Source organism: Dasypus novemcinctus, chromosome 18 (genome assembly GCF_030445035.2).
Source record: "Dasypus novemcinctus isolate mDasNov1 chromosome 18, mDasNov1.1.hap2, whole genome shotgun sequence".
NCBI lineage: Eukaryota > Metazoa > Chordata > Mammalia > Cingulata > Dasypodidae > Dasypus > Dasypus novemcinctus.
The window spans coordinates 56,549,299-56,574,314 of NC_080690.1; the positions used below are offsets into that span (position 1 = coordinate 56,549,299).

General features: G+C 38.7%; 1 protein-coding gene across 3 annotated transcripts; it reads right to left on the bottom strand.

Annotated features, from left to right (window-relative positions):
* Positions 1 to 806: 806 nt before the first annotated feature.
* On the bottom strand, positions 807 to 23,493 carry ZNF585A (zinc finger protein 585A). Of its 3 annotated transcripts, none has more exons than XM_058279290.2 (5): positions 23,320 to 23,493; positions 20,795 to 21,010; positions 10,343 to 10,469; positions 9,983 to 10,078; positions 807 to 8,885 (listed from the first exon to the last, which is right to left on the bottom strand). In XM_058279290.2, the coding sequence occupies exons 2-5, from the start codon at positions 20,870 to 20,872 to the stop codon at positions 6,556 to 6,558; spliced, it is 2,631 nt and encodes an 876-aa protein (XP_058135273.1). In that variant the 5' UTR covers positions 20,873 to 21,010; positions 23,320 to 23,493; the 3' UTR covers positions 807 to 6,555. The 3 variants fall into 3 exon arrangements, with proteins under 3 accessions (XP_058135273.1, XP_012377591.2, XP_058135275.1); XM_012522137.4 differs by having other exon boundaries at positions 23,296 to 23,414; XM_058279292.2 differs by having other exon boundaries at positions 21,485 to 23,375.
* Between the last annotated feature and the right edge of the window lie 1,523 nt (positions 23,494 to 25,016).

The window sequence follows — 25,016 nt, forward strand, 5'->3', positions numbered from 1 at the left end:
GTCTTAATTCCAGATCTCAGCTTCCATGGTTTCCCTCTTAAAGCTGTTTCTCCTTCCATCTCTCCCTTCCATGTCCCTTTTAGTCCAGGCTGACAGTGGTTTTGCTCACAGAGCTCTCACAAAAAGCTTGTTGGTTTAGCATGTAAGATGAAGGGGTCCAAGCCATCAGACAGTAAGACTTTCCACAAGTCTTTCCTAGATAACTGCATTTTCAATCCTGATTTACAAATTCTAAGTTAATTAAGTCCTAAATGGGGTACTATAATCTGGAGGCTTAATTTCCAGAGGCTTGGAATTTCCAGAATCAGTTTCTGGTTTCGTTGTGCCCCACAGTTCAGTTCTCAGATATCTCTTTTGTCTAGCATTTTGCTATAAGCTGCAAGGAGAAGCCAAACCACATTCTCCAAGTTTACTTTGGAAAGCTCTTTAGCTAAACGCCCAGGCTCTCCATTTTCAAATTCTGCCTTCCATAAAACATCAGGAGTTAATCTTGCTAAGTTCCCTGTGACTTTAAAACATGATCACCTTTCCTCCAGTTTTCAATAATAATTTCATCATTTACTCCTAAGGCCTCATAAAAAGTCTCTTTAGTGTCTATATGCCAACCAACAGCCTCTTCAAAGCACTCTAGGCCTTTTCTATCAAGCATTCTCACAATTATTTCCTTCCAAGGCCTTATTACCAACAGTCTCTTCAAAGCAATTTAATCCTTTTCCATCAATCATTTACAATTCCTCCAAAAAATACCCCTTACCCACTTATAAAACCATTCTAGCATTTTGGTATTTGCAAAAGCACCAACCCACTCTAGGTACCAAATTCTTTATTAGTCAGCCCAAAAGATGTCTCAACTGAATTAAATACAATCAAAGGGTTAACACACCCAAAGGAACAGACCAGTTTACAAACATAAACTCTCTTTTTGGAATTCATAAATAATCTCAAACTGCCACATATGGTAATTCTATACTTAACTTTCTGAGGAAGTTCCAAACTTTTCCACTGGAGCTGCACCAACTATGAATGAGTGCTCCTATTTCTCCATATCCTCTCCAACACTTATTATTTACAGTTTTTTTTTTTCCTCAATAGTAGCTATTCTAGTTGTTTTAAATAGTATCTCAGTGTGGTTTTGATTTGTATTTCTCTAGTGGCTAATGATGTTGAGCATCTTTTCATGTACTCATTGTCCATTTGTATATCTTTGGAAAAATGTCTCAAGTTTTCCCATTTTAAAAAAAAATTGGGTTGTCTTTTTTATTCAGTTGTAAGAGTTCTTTATATATTCTGGACATTAAATCTTTTTTAGATATGTGATTTCCAATACTTTCTCCTATTCTTTAGACTGTCTTTTTGTTTTTATGATGAAGTTCTTTAATGCACAAAAGTTTTTAATTTTGGTGAAATCACATTTACATAGTTGTTCTTTTGTTGATCATGCTTTTGGTGTAAAGTCTAGGAATCCATTGCCTAATGTACAAGGTCCTGAAGATATTCCCCTTTATTTTCTTCTAGGAGTTTTAGGTCTTATATTGTCTTTCATCCATTTTAATTTTTATATGACATCTAACTTCATTCCTTGCATGTGTATGTCATTTTCCTAGCACCCTTTGTTGAAGAGACTATTCCCTCCCCAAATGTAATGGTAGGGAACTCACCAGGGGTGACTGAGGGGCTTCATGAAGTTGTGCATAAACAGCTGTTTTGGGAATTATTGGCTGCCCACACTGAACCGGGAACTTTTTGAGGGCTTGAGGGTGGAGAGAGGCAAGGGGATGGTCCCTGATCTCAGAAGCAGAGTAAAGGACCATAAGTGAGGGTATTGGGGAAGGAGAGGACTGAAGAATGAAACAGCAAAAGAAATAAGTGGTTGAATGAATCACATGAATGGAGCACAAAGATGGGGTGAAGGGGAGGTGGGAAATAGCTGGTGGATCCTGAGCAATGTAAAGGAATGAATGGGCTGATGACCCTACAAACTAATAAAGTACTGAAGGAAAAAAGGATGTAGTAAGGTGCTAATAGTAGACCCCAGAGTGGAATGACAGAGTCATCAGACCAAATGCCTTGAAGGTCCAGTCTAGAGGCTGTTACCTCCATGTATGTTGGGGAGATGTCAGTCCTGTGACCATTGGAGGTAAAGCAAGAACTCATCCCCTGTCCTTCCCTGAGGGCCTTCTCAGACTTCTGTCATCTCTGACTCCAGAGTTGTGATGGTTATTGGGCAAGTACCATTAATGGAGGCCATTGCATGGGCTTGCTCCAAGCCATTAGTGAGTGTGTGTGAGTGGTACCAACCCATGGTACCCCAGGTAGCCAAGGACTTGGTCCCCTCTCCTCACCCCATTTATCCCCAGGGAGAATCCAAGGAACTCAGACCAACAGGAGACAGGAGACATGAGATAGTGATGAGTGCTTCAAATGAGCAGTAATGAGGGACATCTAAGGACCATTTTCATGGGATAATAATGAGAATCTCTAAGAAATGTGGCAAAGTTAAATCTCTAGTAATCCCTGCCCCACCCCATTCTCCATACACAGTAGCAAAGGATGCTTTTAAAACCAAAGCCATGTCACATCCCTCTTCTGCTCAAAACCCTCCAATGGACCTGTCTCAGAGTAAAAGCCCAAGTTCACAAGACACTACTAGAAAAGCAGAGGTACAGGAAATGGCAAATCAGCAGACAATGTGTTTGTAGGGGCCAGTGAGGAATCAGCAGACACTACCAGGATTTAATGGAGGGGTCACAGATACTGTGGTAGTGGGTAGTGGGCACGAACAGACATTGTGCTAGTTATAAGTAGGATCTTGTAGAGAGAGATAGTCTAGTCTCCAAATACAGATGGGGAACATGGAAGTTATGATGCATTATCGGTTGTTGCCCTTACTTGGTGGGCTGGGAAGTGCGGTTAATGGAGTAAAATAGTGTTCAGAGAGGATATCGGGGACAGGATCATATGCTATATTGGGGATGGTCACAGACATTGCTGGGTGGATAATGGGAGAAAACTGGTCCATCACTGTGATGGGCAGAAAATGGATGGGTGTGTGTGTGAGGAGGTGTCACAAGAGACTGCTAGGGCTGTAATAAAAGTGTCAGAAGATGCTCGCAAGTTAGGTCAAATGGAGGATGCTACTATTCCCTTTTTTGAGGGTTGTTATAAGTGGTCACCAGACACTGTGATTAGGTGAAGTGGCAATAAATGGAGAGTACGGAGGTTATCAGACATTGTCACAAATGGAGTGAATTAAACCTGGAGAGGGGTCATTGGGGAAAAGGTCATGAGATCTCCAGGCACTGTTCCCTGGAATTAATGAGGGGTGGCATACATAGTACTGAAGTTAAGTAAAAGGGGGATAATGGAGTGAGTCCGGACATTGTGTTGGCAGGATTAAGAAAGGATAAGGGGGATCTCCAGACACTTTCCTGGGGGCCAGCATTTCCCTAAGTTGGGGGATAGTAATGGGTCACAAGACAGTTTCCTAAACCAGGGCAGTAATAGTGGAGTCCCAGTGCTGGAGTAAAGTAAAGTGAGGCAACACAGGATTACCAGACATTAGTCTAAGAGGAGGAAGGGCGTATGGTAAATCATTAGATACTGTGAAGGTGTGAGAGGAAAGGGAGCTAATGTTATGTCTGGGAACCTTCATCTAAGGTAGGATAATGAAAGTGTCACTGAGCACTAGCCAAAGGTGTTACTGAGGCAGATACCACAATTGGGGTGCATATGGCAGTCCTTACTCTGCCCAATTCTGTCTCTTGGTGGTGCCCTAGTTTTATACCCAGGTGGGCTGCTGCTCAGAAAGGTGAGACCATCCCACTCCTGGTGTTGCTGATGGATTTACCAAGGGCCAAATCATTCTGTTGGTTCTGGTGGGGCTACTCAATAGCTAGAGTTCTATCAGAAATCCTACCTATTTTTGAGGCCATCACACAATATACCCCCATTCTCCCTGTCTTGGGCCTCTCTCTGTTGGATCTATGGGATTCAGCACTCCATGAGAAACTTAGATTAGGGCAGGATGAGCATGTCTAGGCATTCTGGGGTGGACGGGACCCTTTTCCAGTAAGCACAGATACAAGGTCAGTGTGAGCACCTTTTCCAATCACTTTAGAACTACCAATGGGATCTGAGGAAGCTGGCAGGGAATCCTGGAACACCAAGCACCCAAGAGGGGTTTTCTGTGTCTGTTTTCCGTCTTTAAATGGGTTGGCATCAGGTCAAACAGTTTACAATGACTTTTCACCTCTAAGGAAGGGGGAACAGCCCAGAGAAAAACTGGAGGTAAAAGAGCCTGGTTTTAGGCAAGTTGGTTCTTCTCCCTGGGGCATCTTAGATTGTAATATGGAAAAGAGCAGAGGGAAGTCATGGGATAAACAGAGGTCAAAATCCACAACATGCATTATTGAGTGCCTGCTGTAATGTCAAGTGTGAGTTTAGGCTCACAGTGCTAAACGAAAAAACATTCTAGTGGGGGAGACAAATAAGCAAAATGTACAGCGCATCATGGCAGTAAGCACTATGGAGAAGGAAAAAGAAGGGAGGGTGAGGGGTTGAAATTTTAAATCAGGTGGGCAAGGAAGAGTAGGGAAGGCCTCTGTGAGGGCAGCAACATCGCAAGAGCAAGGATGTGAATCACACAGACATAAGGTGTAGCAGTGATGTTTGCAGAGGGTACAGAAGAGATGCGTTTGAGGCACATGGAGAAGGTCCTTATGGAGTGCATGACATGAAAGAGGGACAGAGAGCAGACAGTGAACATATGTTGGGGAGTTGTTATGACTTATTAATTTTTTATTGTTATTATAAAAGTCAGATCATTAAGGAAGGTGAATGGGTTAAAATAACTGACAGCAGAAGAGAAAAAGAGTTGCCCAGGTGACCTGAAAATTCTTGTTGCCTCAGAAGCTCTCCTGAGGGTAGTGGATGCTTTTAAGACATGCTGAGGTCAGAAGACACTGTCTGGGAGATAATGAGTCAGCTGACATCGTGTTTAGAACTAATGGGCAGTCATGGATCAAGACGGTGGGGTGAGATGCTTCAGGGCCCCATCACCTCACAGAAGATATGAACAATCATCAAGAACTAGCAAAGACATCTTTTTCAAAGCTCCAGAAAGCAGTTAAAGGACTGTAGCAATAGGGCAAGTACTGAATAGAGAAAAATGCAACTTAAACTCAGTAGGCTCAAGTGGCACCCATGCCAGCCCCTCCCCTATTTCCTCATCGCTCAGCACAAAGCCTGGCCATGCTCCCAGTTCTGGAGGAAAACAAATACTGGGAGCATGTATGTTTGGCCCAATCTCTCTGGCAGCAATCTGAGGACACTTGCTGTGAACCCCCCTGTCCCAGAACTTGCCCTGCATGTAGAAGGCAGCTCACAGAGCTCTCCAACTGAATGCTGTAGGAGATCAGTCACACTGTGGCTGCCTGGGGCAAGGGATGACTGCTGTAGGACATACAGCACAGTGTCCAGTACTCTGAGGAAACTTTCCTAGGGAAGAGGGGACATTTGGAATGTGGATTGGGGAATTCCTAGGGCCATGCACATATGCCCAAGACATGTGCAGAGAAAGGGTCAGGGAGGCCCCATGCTTTGGCCTTGAGCTATCCTCTAAATTTATTGTATGGGTAAGTCCCAAAGCAGAGTACTAGCACAGGCCAATCTGCTAAGACTGGAAAAAGCATTATCTTTTTTCGTTTGTGCTTGGCGTTCAACGAAAGCTTTGTTATAACACTAGCTGGATACAAGCTTAAGGAACAGATGTCTCTGAGTCTAAATTAGAGTAATCACATATTAAAATATATAAAATGTCCAGATTTTAACAAAAGATTTTAATGTGTAGTCATTAGGCACTGTTGTGCCCAATTGGGGGCCAGAAGACAATATACTAAGAACTTAGGAGAATCAAAGACACTACTGGTGGCTAATGGGGGGCGGGTCACAAGTCAAGGTGCTACAGGCTAAGTCAGGGGGCTCAAAAGACACTGTGAGGTTTATGCCTATATACAGCTATTTTTTTTTAAATTGTGGTATGTCTTGATAGAAATCTCAATGGTAAATTGGAGATGCACAGCTGTGTTTGATTCAACAGAATGAAAACACATCTACAACTCTGTTACACAATGTGTTCTGCAATGAATACCCACAGAACTTAGGGTTTGTCTGTATCCAACATATTATGTTATTCTACCATTCAATTTGATGGCACTATACCTACTCCACAGCAAGCAAGATTACCATTAGTATGATTTAATATAATGTTTCTCATGAAGAACTTTGTTTCAGTGTCCCATCATATATATTTTTCATGGGAAAGCTTTTTCTAATGTATCAAATTGACTCGGTTCCTTCCCTGTATGAATGTCCAAGATTTAATGAGATTAGTAACAATGTGAGAAGGCCCCCCTCATTCACTGCCCTTTTGGAGGATATCTCCTGAATAACATGTGACATCTTGATGGAGGCATTTCTCCCTACAATAATATATCTATTTTTCAGTTGCATAAATGAATAATGCAAAATCAGACCTGACCTCAGTGAGGCTTTCTCTCAAGTATGAATACTTTGATGCACACTGAGCACTGATTTTTGAATGAAGCCTTTCCCACAGACAACACACTTGAAGGGTTTGTTTCCAGTGTGTGTTGTCTGGTGTTTATTCAAATTTGACCTGTCAGTGAAGGCCTTTCCACATTCAGCACACACATAAGGCTTCTCTCCTGTGTGAATACGCCAATGAACTTGGAGCTGTGATTTCTTAGTGAAAGATTTCCCACAGTCACTGCATTCATAAGGTTTCTCTCCAGTATGAATTCTTTGATGGGTAATCAACTCTGACTTCTGTCTGAAGGTCTTCCCACATTCAGAACAGACATAGGGTTTTTCTCCAGTATGAGTTTTCAGGTGTTTACTGAGATTTGATCTGCCACTAAAGGCTTTCCCACATTCAGCACACACATAAGGTTTCTCTCCTGTGTGAATTTGCCGATGCACTTGAAGCTGTGACTTGGAAGTGAAGGACTTCCCACAGTCACTGCATTCATAGGGTTTCTCTCCAGTATGAATTCTCTGATGGGTAATGAAGTTTGACTTCCGGATGAAGGCTTTTCCACACTCAGTACATACATAGGGCTTCTCTCCAGAATGAATTTTCTGATGCACAATGAGTATTGATTTCTGGTTGAAGGCTTTCCCACATTCATGGCATTCATACTGTCTCTCTCCAGTGTGAATTTTCTGGTGAATATTGAGGTGTGACTTCTGGGTGAAGGCTTTACCACAATCACTGCATTCATAAGGTTTCTCTCCTGTGTGAATTCTCTGATGTGTAATCAAGTCTGATCTCTGAGTGAAGGCTTTTCCACATTTAGGACATATATAGGATTTCTCTCCTGTGTGAGTTTTCTGATGCGTAATGAGATTTGACCTGTTGGTGAAGGCCTTCCCACATTTACTGCACATATAAGGTTTCTCACCTGTGTGAACTCGTTTATGCACATGGAGTTGTGACTTGGATGTAAAGGATTTCCCGCAATGACCACATTTATAAGGTTTCTCCCCAGTATGAATTATTTGATGTGCAATCAAATGTGCCTTCTGGATGAAGGCCAGCCCACACTTCATGCATATATATGATTTTTCTCCTGTATGAATTCTCTGATGCACAGTGAGTGCTGACTTCTGAGTAAAGGCTTTTCCACAATCATTACATTTATAAGGTTTCTCTCCAGTGTGAATTCTCTGATGTGTAATTAATTCTGACCTGTAGGTAAAGGCCTTCCCACATTCAGTACATATGGAAGATTTCTCTCTAATTTGAGCTTTCTTATGTGTAATGAGATTAGAACTATTGTTGAAGACCTTCCCATATTCAGTACAGATATATGGTTTCATTCCTGTGTGAATTCGTTGATGTACCTGGAGTTGTGATTTGGAAGTGAAGGATTTCCCACAGTCACTACATTCATATGGTTTTTCTCCAGTATGAATTCTTTGATGAGCAACCAAGTGTGTCTTCTGGATGAAGGCCTGTCCGCATACAATACATACATAAGATCTCTCTCCTGTATGAATCTTCTGATGCATCTTTAGTGTGGACTTTTGTATGAATGCTTTGCCACAAACACTGCATTCATGGTGTCTCTCTCCAGTATGAATTTTCTGATGTATACTGAGATCAGAGTTGTAAGAGAAGCCTTTCCCACATTCACTGCATTCATAAAGTTTTTCTCCAGTATGAATTCTCTGATGCCTAAAGAGAGAAGATACTTGGAAAAAGGCTTTTCCACATTCATTGCACTTATAGGGCTTCTCTCTAGTATGGGTTTTCTGGTGTATAATGAATTCTGGTTTCTGTACAAAAGCCTTCCCACATTCAATACATATATAGAGTTTTTCTCCCGTAGGGACTTTCAGATATACCTTGAATTGTGTCTTCTGGGTTAAGACTTTTCCAAATTTGGCACATTCATAGAGTTTCTCCTCAATATGAATTTTCTGATGTTGAGAAGGTGCTTGTTTATACCTGAGGACTTTTCCATACTGATTATGGTTCCATAATTTCTCTTCTGATGAAGTATCATCATGATCAGCATAGGAATAAATGCTACCAAATTCAGGTATCTTATTAAAGTTCTCTGATGAATTGTTTCTCTTATGAGTGTGTAAATCTAAATTATGCTTCAAACCATTTCCAAATGAGTCATGTTTATGGGGTATTTTTTGGGACGTAATAACGTTTGGGTTCATATGAATTACTTTTCCAATGTCTTTATATTCATAAGTCCTCTCTGTATTCTTGATGAGAGCAATATGACTTAAAGATTTGTTTTCTTTTTTTTGATAGCTCTCTATCTGGTCACCAATCTTCTGCAATTCTTCTAGAATGAAATACAATGAAACATCACTTGAAATGCAATTAAAGACCACTCTCCCTCTCAATGTGGAAAGAAACTTGTCAGAAATTCTCTGATGTGGAGTTTCAAACCCAAATTTCCCTTCTCAAAGGAGAAAGAAAGTAATTGTAGCTCAAACAATAGCTAACAGAGACTAGAGCAGAAGGTACATATCAGTTAAAATTTTACAAGAACATGCATGAATTTAAAAAGTATGTATCCATCACATAAACAATTGCCTATGATACAAAGGATATGAGTGTGTGGTATAGAGAGAAAAGGGAATAAATCAAGAAATAAAAAAAAAGATTCCTCACCCAAATTGACGATTAACATATACTGAATGGATAATTACGATTAAACTCAAACCTTGTCATGTAAAGGAATAACAAAAGTCATTCAACAAGAGAGAGAGATCCCAGTCAGCAAGGTGGAGTCACCCAAGACACTTTGGAAGAAAATGTTGAGAAGAGTGATTGCTAATGTCAAGCACAGTAGAAAGGAACCCCCAAAAGTTAAGTGGCAGTGATCTCCAGGTCATTTGTTAGAGGAAAGGAAAGGGGAAGGGGAAGGGGCAGAAATGAGAAACCTCATGGTAGTGCCTACAGAGAAAACAGGAAAAAGTTTGGCTGGAGATGTAGTTCTATGGCATCATACAATGAGAAAGAAAAAAATGAAAGGTGAATAGCAGGAGTGGGAGTGTAACATATAGTAATTTTGAAAAAAGCAGACTCATGAACACCTGAATGTATAAGGAATGTATCTAAGACTATGGATAAGGTTGAAAGAGAATGTTAGAGAAAGGAAGCATAACCAAGAAAGCAAGATCTTCAGTGAGGCAAGCTGGCACAAGACACAGAATCCAAAAGCTAAGGTAAGAAGGCAGTTGGAAAATGGCAAAAGTCATCCACGTAGAAAGCATTTAGTTATCCGTTATTTCAAGTGCCCTCAAACAGGACCCAAATTTTATAACCATCCAAAAGAGTCATTTTAATAGCATTTCAAAGGTGCCAACCTCTGTCACAACGGCTGAGATTTATTCTCTTGCCTCCCATCCATCTACTTGGGTCACACTCACTCACCTGGACAGCTCTGATAGGGACTCTCACCCTGCAGTGCCCAGGGCTCCTTTCCTTGTTCCAACATGATGAAGGCCTCTGGTCTGGGAACTTGATGGCCTGTTTATGAGAAATGATAAAGGATTGGGTCCAGTTAAGTAAATTTCAGAGGCCAAACATTAGTCTTGTTCTTCAATGAAGGCTTGTTCATTTAAAAAGTAACCATATATCCTTGGGAACAGAGTATTACTCAGAGGGATGAATAATCCTGACCAAATTAAGGATGAAACCATCACATTTTTCAGCTGTCCCCCAGCACCCAACAACAGAGAATGGAACCACCCTTGGGGAAGATGCCTCTCAGATACCCAGGTGACTGCTTACCTATTGAGAGCAGGTTGCTGTAGGTCTCTAGCATCACATCCCGGTACAGGTTTCTCTGAGCAAGGTCCAGGTGCTGCCACTCCTCTCTACTGAAATCTACAGCCACATCCCTGAAGGACACTAATCCCTGTAATGGCACATTACTGTTCAATGTGAATAATCAGTTTGGGGGAGTGGGGTAGAAACAATATTTAGGAATAAGGAGCATGAGTTTTGTTCTTGTTATTAATCTCCTCTTTTAAAAAATTTACATCCTCCATTCCCCATCATTTTATTATGGAAACTTTCAAGCATACAGAAAATTTGAAGAATTATACCCACCACCTCGGATTTATCATTAACATTCTATTCTAGTTGCTTTATCATCCATCTATCCATCTCTTTATCTGTCCATCAATCGATCACTTTTTGATGCATTTCAAAGTAAATTTCAGATGCCAGTATACTTCAGATGCCCCAAATAGCTCAGAATCTAAATTATTATAACTAGAGTTTAGTATTTGTTCTATTTTTTTAGGTAAAATTTACATACAATGAAATATAAAGATCTTTAGTGTACCATCTGAAGTTTCAAAAAATGCACAAACTTATTAATGCAGGAACTGTTTTAAGCGTATTTCATAATAACTCATTTTACATAATATTTTATGGAAGATAGGAATTCAGTGAAAATTTCTGCTATCTGTTGTATGCTACAATTATTCTTTTTGCAAAATTGAAAATTAAAATAGTCTTAAGTCTTCTAGGAACTGAGCAAACAACCTACAATATAATTCATGAGCAATTTAGAACCAGCACATGCTAGGTAAACTCTAAAGTAGGTTACTAGGAGATAGAACGTGGGTTGAGAATGGGAGCTGATGCTTAATGTATGTAGAATTTTTTATGAAGTTTATTGTAAAAGTGTGTAAATGAATATAGCTGATGGTGATGCATTACAGTAAGTGTAACTAGCACTGCTGATTTATAAATGTAATAGTGGCTGAAAGGAGTAGTCTATAGATATAAATGTCAGTTGAAAGGAAACCAGAGAATAATCCAGGGTATGTATAACATAGTGATTGTGGTGGTGGATAAAGATTGTGGTTAATAATATAAATATAAGAACGTTTTCTTTTACAAAGTATTAAGAAAATGGTGTTAAATAGGAAAAGTACAACTAGTGTAACTTATGGATGATAGTTAATATTTTAATATTTTTGCAGTAACAGCAAAGAGGGTATTATATCAATGCAACGGGTCAACAATAGGTTGGGGTTGGGATTCTTCCTCCTGGAACTACGAAAACATTCTAAAATTGACTGAGGTGATGATAGCACAACTCTGTGGCAAAACTGAGGGCCACCAAGTGTATACTTTGGATGGACTGTACAAGGCTGGGACTGTATAATACAGTGAACCCTGTGGTAAATGTTGGACTATGGTTAAAAGCACAAATATGAGAACATTGGCACATGAGCTATAACCAAAATATGATACTAATACATGAGGTGAATAAAAAGGTGGAAACACACACCAAATGTAAGATATGGGCTACAGTTAGTATTAATATTTTGACAATGTACTTTTATAGTTTATAACCAATGTTTCACAACAATGTAAGGTGTTGATGGTGGGGTAATGTATGGGAGCCTGTATGATGATATTCATGCTTGTTTTATAAGTTCACAACTTTTAGTACACACTAATTATTTATGTATGTTCATGTATGAATGATATACTTGAATACAACTTTTAAAAATGGTTTAAAAAATGATCCGCAGAAGAAAAAATTGATAAATCAACTTCTTCAAATTAAATTTTTGCTATGATAAATCCTGTTAAGATGAAAAGACAAGCTATTGCATCTGAGAAAATTTCTGCAAGCTATTTATCTGACAATATATTTGCATCTAGAATATATAAAGCACTCATAAAACTCATCGGTTAAAAAAAACAAACAATCCAAGTTAAAAATCAGTAAAAGGCATGAAGAGAACAGAAGATGCCAGGAATGTTCATAGCAGCTTTATTCCTAATAGCCCCAAACTGGAAACAACCCAAGTGTCTGTCAATAAGTGAACGTTTAAACAAATTGTGATATATCCATATCATGGAATACTACTTAGCAATATAGTATAAAAGACCATTTGGGTAGATCTCAAGGGAATTATGCTAAGTGGAAAAATTCAAATCTTGGAAGCTTATATACTGTATGATTCCATTCATATAACATTCTTGAAATGAAAAGATTATATAGAGGGAGAAAAGATTAGTGGTTGGCAGAGAGTGGCAGGGAGGAGAGTGAGCCAAGTATAGCTATAAAAGGGTAGCAGGAGTCATCTCTGTGGTGATGACAGTTCTGTATTTTGACTGTGGTGGTCGTTATATGGATCTACACGTGATAAAATTGCATTGAACCAATACACACACATACCATGTAAAACTGGTAAAATCTGAATCAGGTCTATGGATTGTAACAATGTCAAGTTCCTGGTTTTGATATTAGTTATATATTATCACTGGGGGAAACTGGGTGGAGGGAAAGAGGGGAGCTTTCTTTACCATTTTTTTTTGTAACTCCCTATGAATCTATAGTTACTTCAAGACAAAAAGCCAAAATAATGTATTATTTTAAAAAAGAATATTTGTAAAACATAGAGAATATTTTAGAATTGGCAAGAATGGAAGACCATCAGGAGACCCACTGCACAATTTATGTGAAAGAAGATGAATCCTAAAGTATGGCTCAGTAGTAACAGGAATGTAGACGGGAGTGGTACTATGTATCAAGAAGGCAATATGGATATTGATTGTGAAGTTGAGAAAAAGACTCTGATAATTCTCAGTTCAGTTTTGTACAACTGTGTAGATTCTGGTGCCACAGCCAGATTTAAGGACTACAGGAGGGAGTTGGAGCAAGGAGACAAGAAATAATGATTTTAATTTTACACTTACTGAGATTTAGGTGACAGAACATACAAATCTACACTAGGCAGGTGAATAAAGAGATTGGGTAGAGATGAAGATTCCAGAGTCTTAAGTATAGAGCAAGTCACTGAATTCAGGGAAAGTAATGAGTGTGCAGGAAGAACAAATGGATAGAAAGAGTATTAAAAATACTTGTATTTTTAAATTTCTAAAATTGATGCCTGAAAACTTTCTTTTTGGTTTCATTTAATTGCATTCAGTGATTATAGTTTGCTTCTTTGTGATGTATTGATTCTGTTTACAACATTGTCATTTCTTTGAAAAATGTTCTCTATATACTTGGAAAGAACACAGATGCTCTAATTTTTCTCTTTCAGATACTTGCATATTTACACCACCCCACACCAACCCTCCTCCACCCAATCAAAACTCCATGTCATTTTGAGAAAAATACACCAAATATAAGCTATGGACTATAAGTAGCAGTAATATGCCAATGTTCTTTCACATTTGTAACAAACGTGTCACAAAAATGTAAGGTGGAGAAACAGACTTGGCCCAGTGGTTAGGGCGTCCGTCTACCACATGGGAGGTCCGCGGTTCAAACCCCGGGCCTCCCTGACCCGTGTGGAGCTGGCCCATGCGCAGTGCTGGTGCGTGCAAGGAGTGCCCTGCCACGCAGGGGTGTCCCCCGCGCAAGGAATGCGCCCCGTAAGGAGAGCCGTAAGGAGAGCCGCCCAGCGCGAAAGAAAAAAATGCAGCCTGCCCAGGAATGGCGCCGCCCACACTTCCTGTGCCGCTGACGACAACAGAAGCGGACAAAGAAACAAGACGCAGCGAATAGACACAGAGAACAGACAACCGGGAAGGGGGGGGAATTAAGTAAATAAATAAATCTTAAAAAAAAAAAAAAAAAAAGTAAGGTGTTGGCGGTGGGGTGATATATGGATATCCCGTATGGTATGCATGATCATTTTGTAAACTTACATCTCCTCTAATACAACAAAACAAAACAAAACAAAACAAAAAAACCACTCCATGTCACCAAGAATTTAATGAGGGAATCAGGAAAATGTCATGTTATCCTGGAACACAGCTTTGACTCCTCACCAAATAAACTGCAAACAGGTGATCAGGGGAGATAGCTCCTCACTCAAAAATAATAATAAATATCTCCTGATGAATAAAGATACAATAAGCAAAAAGAATGAAAGAATAAAAGAAAGGAGATTAAGAAAATACACCTGAAATATATTGTCACAAGACAGTAGAAAACATACCTATCAGGAATTCAAGAAATTCATGAAAACAATCATGATAAAAAGGGATATGAGTTCAAAGAAGAAATAGAAAAACAGATGGGTTAAGGAAACAGTTATTTTGATTTGTGAAAAACAAATTGAGAGATCTTAATAAAGAAGTTAAAAAAAAAAAAGCGACACAGAAACAGTCTCCCAGAAAGCAATGAAAAGACCCTGTAAAAACAAGAGAGAAGGCAAAGAGCAGACTAAGACAAGTGAACAAATGGAAATAAGAACATTTAAAGGATAATAGGAAAAAAAGAAAAATTGAGTTCAATAAAAAGATCCAACAAATAAAAGAATACTTGTGATGGTAGTATAGGACTTTTATCATTATTCATAGTGCAAACTTAGTAGATAATAAGGAATTAGAAGATTTAGTTCATAAAGTTAATGACATAAAAGTGACCACACAATAAAAAGAACCCAAACTTTCCAAATTACCAGAAGGAACACAGAACAAAGGACAGATATAAAAAAGAAGTATCCAAATAAGAAGAATAACATAAAATGTCTATTTCCACTGTGTACAAAAGAAGTGGACAAATACCCCAAAGGATGTTAGTAAAAGGATGAGCATATGTGGAAATGTCAACAGAAAGGAAGCAAGGGTTTCCATCTTAGTAATATGAGACAGAGTCAAATTCTGGGGGAAAAAGTATCAAGCAAGATAAGGACACAATCCAAAATGAATTTCAGATGTCGTTATTATCACTGTACCAAATTATTTAGCATCAACATTTTATAAACAGAAATTACAGTAAAACAAATTGGACTACATTTGTAATGGGGAACCTTTAATATCTCTCAGCTACATGAGATAAAGTGGAAAAAATGAGCAACACTGTAGAACCCTCATAACTATGTAAGATACTTCTTATTGATAAATATCAAATTCTATATCCTGGAAACATTTATTTTCAAGTGCCTATGGAACACTCAGAAATATTAAACATAAAATTCACTAATACATTAATTATATTCCAAAAAGCGGAATCAATGCCAAGCTCTCCAATTCTGCAGTCCCAATTTTATTAATAGTATTTTTAAAATGAAAACCTTAACACCTAGAAATAAAAATGATGAATAAATGGTAATTAAATATTTGGTGGGGAACTTAGTATGTTCCTAGACATTCATCCATTCCACCTAGATTTTTAAATTTATTTGCATGGAGGCTTCTGAATTATTATTATCATTATTATTTATTTTTAGAAGGTACTGGGGAATGAATCCAGGACCTTATACATGGGAAGTAGGTGCTCAACCACTGAGCTACACCTGCTCCCAAAGAGAGTTGGTTTTTTCATTTGTTTTTAGAAGATACTGGGGGTGAACCCGGACCTTGTACATGGGAAACAGGCGCTCAACCACTTGAGCTACATCTGCTCCCCCTGAATTATGTTTTTAAAGATTTATTTATTTCTCTCCCCTGCCCCCGCCCCACCCCGATTGTCTGTTCTCTGTGTCTATTTGCTGCGTCTTCTTTGTCTGCTTCTGTTGTCAGCGGCACAGGAATCTGTTTCTTCTTGTTGCGTCATCTTGCTGTGTCAGCTCTCCGTGTGTGTGGCACCATTCCTGGGCAGGCTGCACTTTCTTTCGCACTGGCGGCTCTCCTTATGGGGTGCACTTCTTGCTCGTGGGACTCCCCTATGCAAGGGGCACCCCCGAGTGGCATGGCATTCCTTGCGCGCATCAGCACTGTGCATGGCCATCTCCACATGGGTCAAGGAGGCCCGGGGTTTGAACCGCGGACCTTCCATGTGGTAGACGGATGCCCAAACCACTGGGCCAAGTCCGCCGCCCCCCCTGAATTATTTTTGAGCACGATTTTGCTATATATCATAGTTTCTAATAGATAATATTTTTGTTTTTCTAGATATTGTGTTATTTTAGTTTTGACTTCTTTGACTCTGGAGTGGGCTGCTGAATGAGGAAATTGTGTCATGTTTCCTTGTGATGAACTCTATTTGGTTATTGTTTTCATCTATTTTTGAGTGCAGTTAGCTAATATGTTAATTTGATTTCTGAATCTATGTTCACAGTTTCCAGTTCTTTTACTGTCCTTGATGAGTTTGGGTAAACATTGTAAACCAAACACCAAAAACCAAGGTTGGGAATAATTTAAGATAGATATTATCTTTTATCTGAAATTATATAGCCTTTTTCACCATTTGTAACAATACTGAAAGTATCTATCAACATTTCAATTTCTTCAAGGACTTTTGGACCATTTGTTCTTGTGAATTTTGGTATTTATTTATTTATTAATTTTTTAAAGATTTATTTCTCTCCCCTCCCCCCCACCCCAGTTGTCTGTTCTCTGTGTCTATTTGCTGCATCTTGTTTCTTTGTCTGCTTCTGTTGTCAGCGGCACGGCAATCTGTTGCTCTTTTTGTTGCATCATCTTGTTGTGTCAGCTCTCCTTGTGGGTGGCGCCATTCTTAGGCAGGCTGCACTTTCGTGCTGGGTGGCTCTCCTTAGGGGGTGCACTCCTTGCATGCGGGGCTCCCCTATGAGGGAGACAACCCTGCATGGCAGGGCATTCCTTGTGCACATCAGCACTGTGCATGGGCCAGCTTCACACAGGTCAAGGAGGCCCGGGGTTTGAACCGAGGATCTCCCCTGTGGTAGACGGTCGCCCTAACCACTGGGCCAAGTCCGTTTCCTGGTATTTATTTTTTATAAAATTGTATCCCTTTTGTTTAGGTTTTCAAAGTTTTGTGTATGAGATATAATACTCATATAATACTTATATAATACTTTGATTGTTTAAATCTTAGATACAGCTGTAGCTGTTTCTCCTGTTTTGTTATATACTTTTTTAAAAATTTTATTTTATTTATTTCTCTCCCTTCCCCCCACCCCCCAACTGTCTGCTCTCTGTCCATTTGCTGTGTGTTCTTCTGCATCCGCTTGCATTATCAGGTGGCATTGGGAAACTGTGTCTCTTTTGTTGCATTATCTTGCTGTGTCAGCTCTTTGTGTGTGTGGCACCACTCCAGGGCAGGCTGTGCTTTTTTCAGGTGGGACAGCTTTCCTTACGGGGCGCACACCTTATGCGTGGGGCACCCCTATGTGGGGGTGCCCCTGCATAGCATGGCACTCATTGCACGTGGCAGCACTATGCATGGGCCAGCTTACCACATGGGTCAGGAGGTCCTGGGGATCCAACTCTCGACCCTCCATATGGTAGACAGATGTTCTATCAGTTGAGCCATGTCCACTTCCCTTGTTATATACTTTGATCATGTGTATCTTTAATCCTTTTCCTTGATTATCATTACAAACACCTTTGTGGTTCTATCAAACACCTTTATCAATTACTTTTTTCACTATGTAACTAATTTCTACCCTAATCTTTTTTTCAGTCCTTATTGTTATTTATATTTATTGAGTTGTACTTTTTTAACACTTCAGTTGAAATTTTAACTCATATTCTAAGTGCTTTTTTTAAAGCATCTATGATTCCTTAAAAAGGTATTTAGATCTATTTATCTATAGTTTAGATTTACCACTTTAAAGTAAATTTAAACTTTAAAATATAGTACTTTATTTATTGAAATTCAATTCTTAGGATTCTGTAAGAAGATCCTACATTATTTTCTCTTTAATGCATATTTATGTACAAAAAACCTTTAAGGTTTCCATATATAGAGATTTCTTTTTGCTAGACTTTTAGTTTTTATATTTTCTTTACTGCTCTTGGTCAGAGAATAGAATCTACCTGATAGCATGACTCTTTTTGTCTGCTTGATCAATAAGTTTTTTAGAGTAGAGTGATAAAATGGCTAATGGTATATTTAATGATTTCTATTCATTTTTCACTTACTAAAGTTCAAACACATATTATTAGTTAAATACATGTTAACAATTTTTATAATTTTTAGTATATTATTCTCCTTATACAAGTTTGAACCATTTCTCTACATCTCTTTAGATCAGGGGTTCTTAACCAGGGGTCCACACAAGAGGTCTATGGGAAGATTTCAGGGGTCCATGAACTTGAATTGAAAAAAAATCAACTTAATATCTTTATTTTCTCTGACTTCTCAGATTTCTAACTGAAATCTAGCATTTTCTTCACTTATAAATGTATGCAATAAATTACGGTAGCATTCACTTCATATCACATTACACTTATTGCATATCTTGAAAAATAGCTTACACTCATTCATACTTCAAAATTATGGTAGTTGTTAGACCTGACTTTAGTTGAATGTCATAAAACTATCTGTCACTACACTCAGAGAAGGGGTACATGTTTTTCATCTGACTGGCCAAGCGGTCCGTGGAACAAAAAAGATTACAAACCACTGTTTTACATGTTTTTCATGTTAAATTGCTTTTGATGATTCTCTAAAATTGCAGCTCTAGGTATTTTTTGGTTCTTATTTCTAAGTCAATCTTTTTCCATTCCATTATTTTCACATGATGAGAGGATTAGCCCCTGACAGTGAGAGTTAGCCTGGCACTATAAGTCCAGCCTCAGTGTTGCTAGGAGGTGGCCTGACAGGATCAGTTAGGCCATATTGTTGTCCTGTTAAACAGAAACAATCTCATAGAATACCAACATCAGACAACAATTCTCTGATTATCATGATACAATATAAAACTAATGCCACTCCATAATATTTGAGCACAAAAATAAGAACATTGTCCAAACCTCAAAAATGACCAAACCTCATCTTACTCTGGCTATGAGTGACTACTCCTTTACCAGTTACAGCTTTAGCCTCACTCCATTCTTCCTGTTTTTCTAGATAAAACTGAAATTACCCAATCACAGAATTGTCCAACAGCAAAAGAAGAGGAAGTTCAGTGAGAATCAGCTGAGACTCATCCCTTTTGACCAAAATCCTGAAGTGAAAGTCTAATACTACTAATATATCCAATAAAAAGGCAAGGAATGGCAAGAATGTCCATTGCTGCATTGTTTGTAATGTGCACTGTATTTTACAAAAGGTTAAAAAAGTAATGTGCAAAAGTGAGTTTAGTATGCCAATTTTGTGAAATAGAAAAATATATATTTTTTCTTAGTTGCTTTTACTTGCATAAAGGAACAAAGTAGTCAAAGAAAATAAAACTGGTCAAAAAGATAAGGGCAAATGGGGGACAGAAGTAGGCACACTACAGTACTCTCACTCCCCTGAATTTCTTTCACTATAACACTTCTCATTGTATTGTTATTTATATTTTTTAAAAATTTTGAACTAAGTGTATGTATTAGATATTCAAAAAATTAAAGAAAACAGTCACATTTTCAGAGAGATAAGAAGTAACATTACATTCATGAAATAAGTGTGCGGTGCTAATAAAAAGGAATATTTAGAAAACAAACCAGAGGTTCTGAAAATTAAAACTTTGAATTAAATGTTGATAGCAGTAGAAGACCTAAAAGGTAAAGTTGACAAAGTTTCCCAGAACAGAGAACAGCAAAAAAATAAAAAACAGTGGAAGGGCAAATTTTTTTTTCTGAAAAACAGAAATTTGGGAAATGGATGTGGCTCAAGCAATTGGGCTTCCGCCTACCACATGAGGGCCCAGTCCGGTTCCTGGTGCCTCTTGGAAAAAGTGAGCTGGAGTGGTAGCAGGTGTGGTGGCTGACACAATATGATGCAATAAAAGAGACACAAAGAAGGAAGACAATGAGAGACACAACAAACCAGGGAGCTGAGGTGGCTCAGGTAATTGAGTGCCTCTCTTGCACATGGGAAGTCCTGGGTTTGGTTTCCAGTGCCTCCTAAAGAGAAGACGAACAGACAAAGAAAGCACACAGCAAAAGGACAGAGAGAGCAGACAGTGACCACAAGCAATGGGGAGGGGGGGGTGATAAATAAATGAAATAAATCTTTGAAAAAAAAATCAGAAATTTTAGAGAGCAGAGAAAATATATGTGGGAAAGAGAGTACAGGAAGAAATACTTTCAAAATCCTTCATAAAAATAATTTCTAATCAAGAATTCTTAGTCAAAAGATCAATATAATGTAAGGGTAAAATAAATGACATTTTTCCTTGACATCCCACCTTCCCACTGTCATACAGTTGTATTCTAGATATGGTGACATTAGCTATGTATTGCTCACTCTTGGCAGGAAGATCAAGATTTGTTTCAAGGGGAGCAGATCTGGAGTCTGGCTGCTTCCCATGGCTCATCTGCTTCTGTCCTAAAGCTTTGGTGACAGATCAGAGGTATCTCCTTCCAGGATGAATTCCCACCTCTGGAATGTCTCCTCCTCACCTCACATGAGCTGCCAAGTTCCTCTGGAGCCAGGACCAGGAATTTCTGGGGCAAGGTCCAATTAGCTGCCATGTCCATGTTAGGCTTCAATCCTTGTTCTCTCAGGAACCTGAAACTTGGTGGATATCTGTGAACTCACCCAGAGCTTCTGGGGAGAAGTGGGTTGGAGACTGGAGGAAGATCCGGACCAGGGGCTCCCCAGAGACACCTAGAAAACTGGAAAGACAATGTCCGCATTGTCAGTCATTCAACATTCACCACACAAGTATCTTCTGGGGACACCAAGATGCTGGTCCCTGGATTAGAAACCAGAGATTTGTGGTGCAAGCTTAAGTGTGCATTCAATTTACCTGGTGGGCTTATTACAAGACAGTTACAAATTCTCAGGCCTCACCCTGACAGTTTCTGATTCAGTAGGTCTGGGGTATGGCCCAATAATTTGCATTTTTAACTAGCCCTCAGGTGATGCTGATGCTGCTGGTTCAGGGACCACACCTTGAAAATCAGTGCTGTAGAGAATATAAAGTTTAATACAAGTTACCCTTTGTCATGACAAAATATGGGAAAAACCATGAGATGTGGAGTAATATTACTGAACGTTTAAGTTGTAGCTCTGCCACTTTTCAACTATGAGAATATGAAGAAGTTACTTCAGTTTTTAGTTTAAAAAATTAGAATGAAAATGCTTACCTTACAGAGTAATGAAAATTAAATGAGATGATGTTTGTAAAGTTCTCAGCACCTTTCTGGCACAAGAAAAGCCTTCGATACATAGCAACTATCATGCAAGGTACAAAGATGCTTTCAGGTACATTTAATTTTCACTAAAATCCTGTCAGCTAAGTGTTATTATAATTATTGCACCCTTTTTACAGAAAGAGGAAACTGAGGTTTAAAGATATTAGTAATTGGTCCAAGGTCACATTGAGTAAGTGGAAATGAGGGATTACAACTCCACCTTTGAGACCTTAAACTACAGACCCTTAACCACTCTGCCACACTGAACTCTCTTCATTATAGTCTAACATGTTTCTACTGTTTTCTACTGACTTAAAAGAGCTCAGGTTGTGGGTAACCAGGACTGAACTCCTCACCACTCGATGTACATTCAGGACAACGTACACAGCCTACCCTCTTCTGACAAGAGCTCAAAGTTAAACTCAAACTTCCTAGCTCTACCTTGGCCCTGAAAACTAGTACATCTATCAGACCCTCTAAACACAGATCAGTCCTGGCCTTTCAAGAGTTTATCACATCAGGGCTACAGCCTGCCAATCACTGATTATCTATCTTAAATATTTACCACATTAAATTATTGCAATTTCAATCAGAAGTCCAATTTATTCCAACTTGGTAGAATGATTTTATAGTTCATTTCAAAGTATGAGTGTGCATGAACAGCCAAGAAAATGATACAAATGAATACTCAAGAAGTATTTGCACTACCAGATATTAAAACTTACAATAAAAACAATGTATTAAAAATTCAGAAACTATAAAAGAGACATTTCTGATTAGAACATATATCCTAATCATTTTAAAACAAATCTTAAAAATTGAACAGCCGTTAGATTATTCTTAATTTAAAAAAATCTACTAATTAATAAGAAAAACAGAAAACAAACAAAAAAACTGGACAAAATGAAAATTCAGAGAAACGGAAATTTAAGTGTCAACCAAAAAGATGCTAACTTTGCTAACAAGAAAATGCGTTAGAGCCATTAGATACAATTTCCCCTCAGAATGGTAAAAACTGAAAAAGAACAATATCCAGTGTTGTACGACATTTGGGAAAATGAGCTCTTTTATGCATTATTGGTGGGAGCTTAAATTTTTCTTCTAAGTCATTTGGTCATATTATTAAAAATATACATAATTGTTCCTAATACTACAGCTTCAAATATATAAAGGAGAAACAGAGGGATAATGAGTTTATCTTCTTCTTTAATTAATCAAGTGAAACAAATCAATAAGGATATATGTATATACGTATGTAAATATACAGAGAACAATACAACTAAACACATTCTTTTCATGTAATAGATGACATTTATTAAAACTGACCATGAACTAGGCCATAAAGCAATTTTCAGTTCATCAAAGAATGAGCATACACAGAAGAATTATGTGAAATAGAAAATGCACTTCTAACTAACTCAAGGGTCAAAGAAATAATTAGCTGAAATTCAAAGAAAAAAAAGAAAGATTTGAGCATGTTTGAACACGTTACATACCAAGGATTATGGAGGTTTGTATTAAAGAAAGGTGGTAAAAATTAATGACCTGAACTTTCAACTCAAGTTTAAAAACAAGCTCATCACACACTGCACTGACCCCAGTCACTCAACTCAAAAATCACCATCACTGACAGCAGAGATCCTTATCGTTGATCTCATAGATACCCATCAATGACGCCACAGCCCCCCTTCCCTCATCACGGAACCCAGAGACCACCATCACTAACTCCACGGACAACCCCCAATACTGATTTCACAGAATACCTATTCGCGAGCAGATAAAATCACCTGAGACCTCTAAGCATTAAACCGTGGAATCGCTGACAAGCGGTAAAATAGCCCTCGAAGACCACTTCCGCTTCCGGCCCGTCCTCCGGCACCTTACGGGATGTTGGTATTCCACATGCTCAGAATCACCTTGGAAGCCGAATTCTGCCAGCAGTCAATATGGCACAGATTTGCGTCAGGGAATTTGTTCTTTTTCCGTAAGAGACGTAAAGAGGGAACATGGCCGCGTTCACGAGCTGCTTCTCGTGAGGGACGCCATCTTGGAGGCGTGTCTATTCCGTACGGCGGAGGAAGAATCGACTTCCGGCTGAATTTAAAGAGGAGGGTCGGAGGACTGTCACGTAGAAGGCAGCAGAATGTACCTTATCCAGGTATGCTTCCGGGAGAAGAAACGTATTAGGAGATTGGGTCCGGCGATGTATGTAATATTTAGAAAAACTGAATTGCCCCTCGGAATCCAGCAGGAGAACTTTTACCTCCTTGGAGAAATCACCGAAGGAAACGGGGACCCGAAGAGGCAGGAAGGAAAAATCACAGAGGGAGGACAGAAGTCTTATATACTACAGACGGATCCTGGGAGAAGTCCCCGGAGGAGAGAGGGCAAGAAATCAAGATGTTACATCTCAGTTTTTGGAGAAACTACTTAGGGAGAGGGTGGAGAGATCAGGGTGGTATAGTCTGCTCCTGGGAGAAATCACTCGGCGAGACGGGGAGACTTCAGAATATACAGTCCATTACGGAAGGATGGTACAACTGTTCATGGGAGTAGCTACCCCAGAGATGAGAAATATCCTGAGAAGATCGTTGGAAGAGGGGGCAGAAGTTAAGGTGTCCCCTTATGAGGGGCTGGTGGTGGGAATGGAGGCTTGAATTCCCATTAATCCCCCTTCGCCTCCACCCAACCACCTCAACTAAAATCAGTAGGAAGCAATAATAAACATTTTTTAAAAAATGTTTTTTTAAATGACCAATTAATTTTTTTCTCAACGTGTAGATAAAAGCACCTAAAGAAAACATTGCTATTGTTATTTACTTGTAAATTAAAATCTAAGTAGTGACAGTTTTCTTACTAGGGAAATAAAGCCTTTTTTTTTTTTTTTTTTTTTTAGCTATAAGAGGAATCTTTATAAAAACCATGACTTGGATGGATCATAATAGCGTTATGCTTAGTGAAAAAGCTAATCTCACAACATCACATAATATATGATTCCGTTTATATAACATTCTCGAAATGACAAAATTACAGAGATGGAAACAGATTTGTAGTTGCCATAGATTAGGAGTAGTGGTAGACAGGAGTTACGTGTGATTTTAAAGGGGCAGCACCAGCGAGAACTTTGTGCTGATAGAATAGTTCTGTATCTTTACTGTGGTGGTGGTTACACAAAACTAGGCTTTGAGATAAAAATACACAGAATAATTCATTGTAGAAATGTAAATTTACTGGTATTCATATTGTATTATAGTTAAAGAAAATGTAACCATCGGGAGAAACTTGATGGACAATACAATTTTTGCTAATTCCTGTGAATCTGTAATTATTCCAATAAAAAATATTTTTAGAAAAATTATACTCAAAAACAAAAAAATATTGTGAAAACACTTTCTGCTTCAACAAACACTATTTAGGAAAATAAAAAGGCAAGCCAAAGATGAAGACAAAAAATTCCCAAACATATAAAATAAAGCCTTAAATA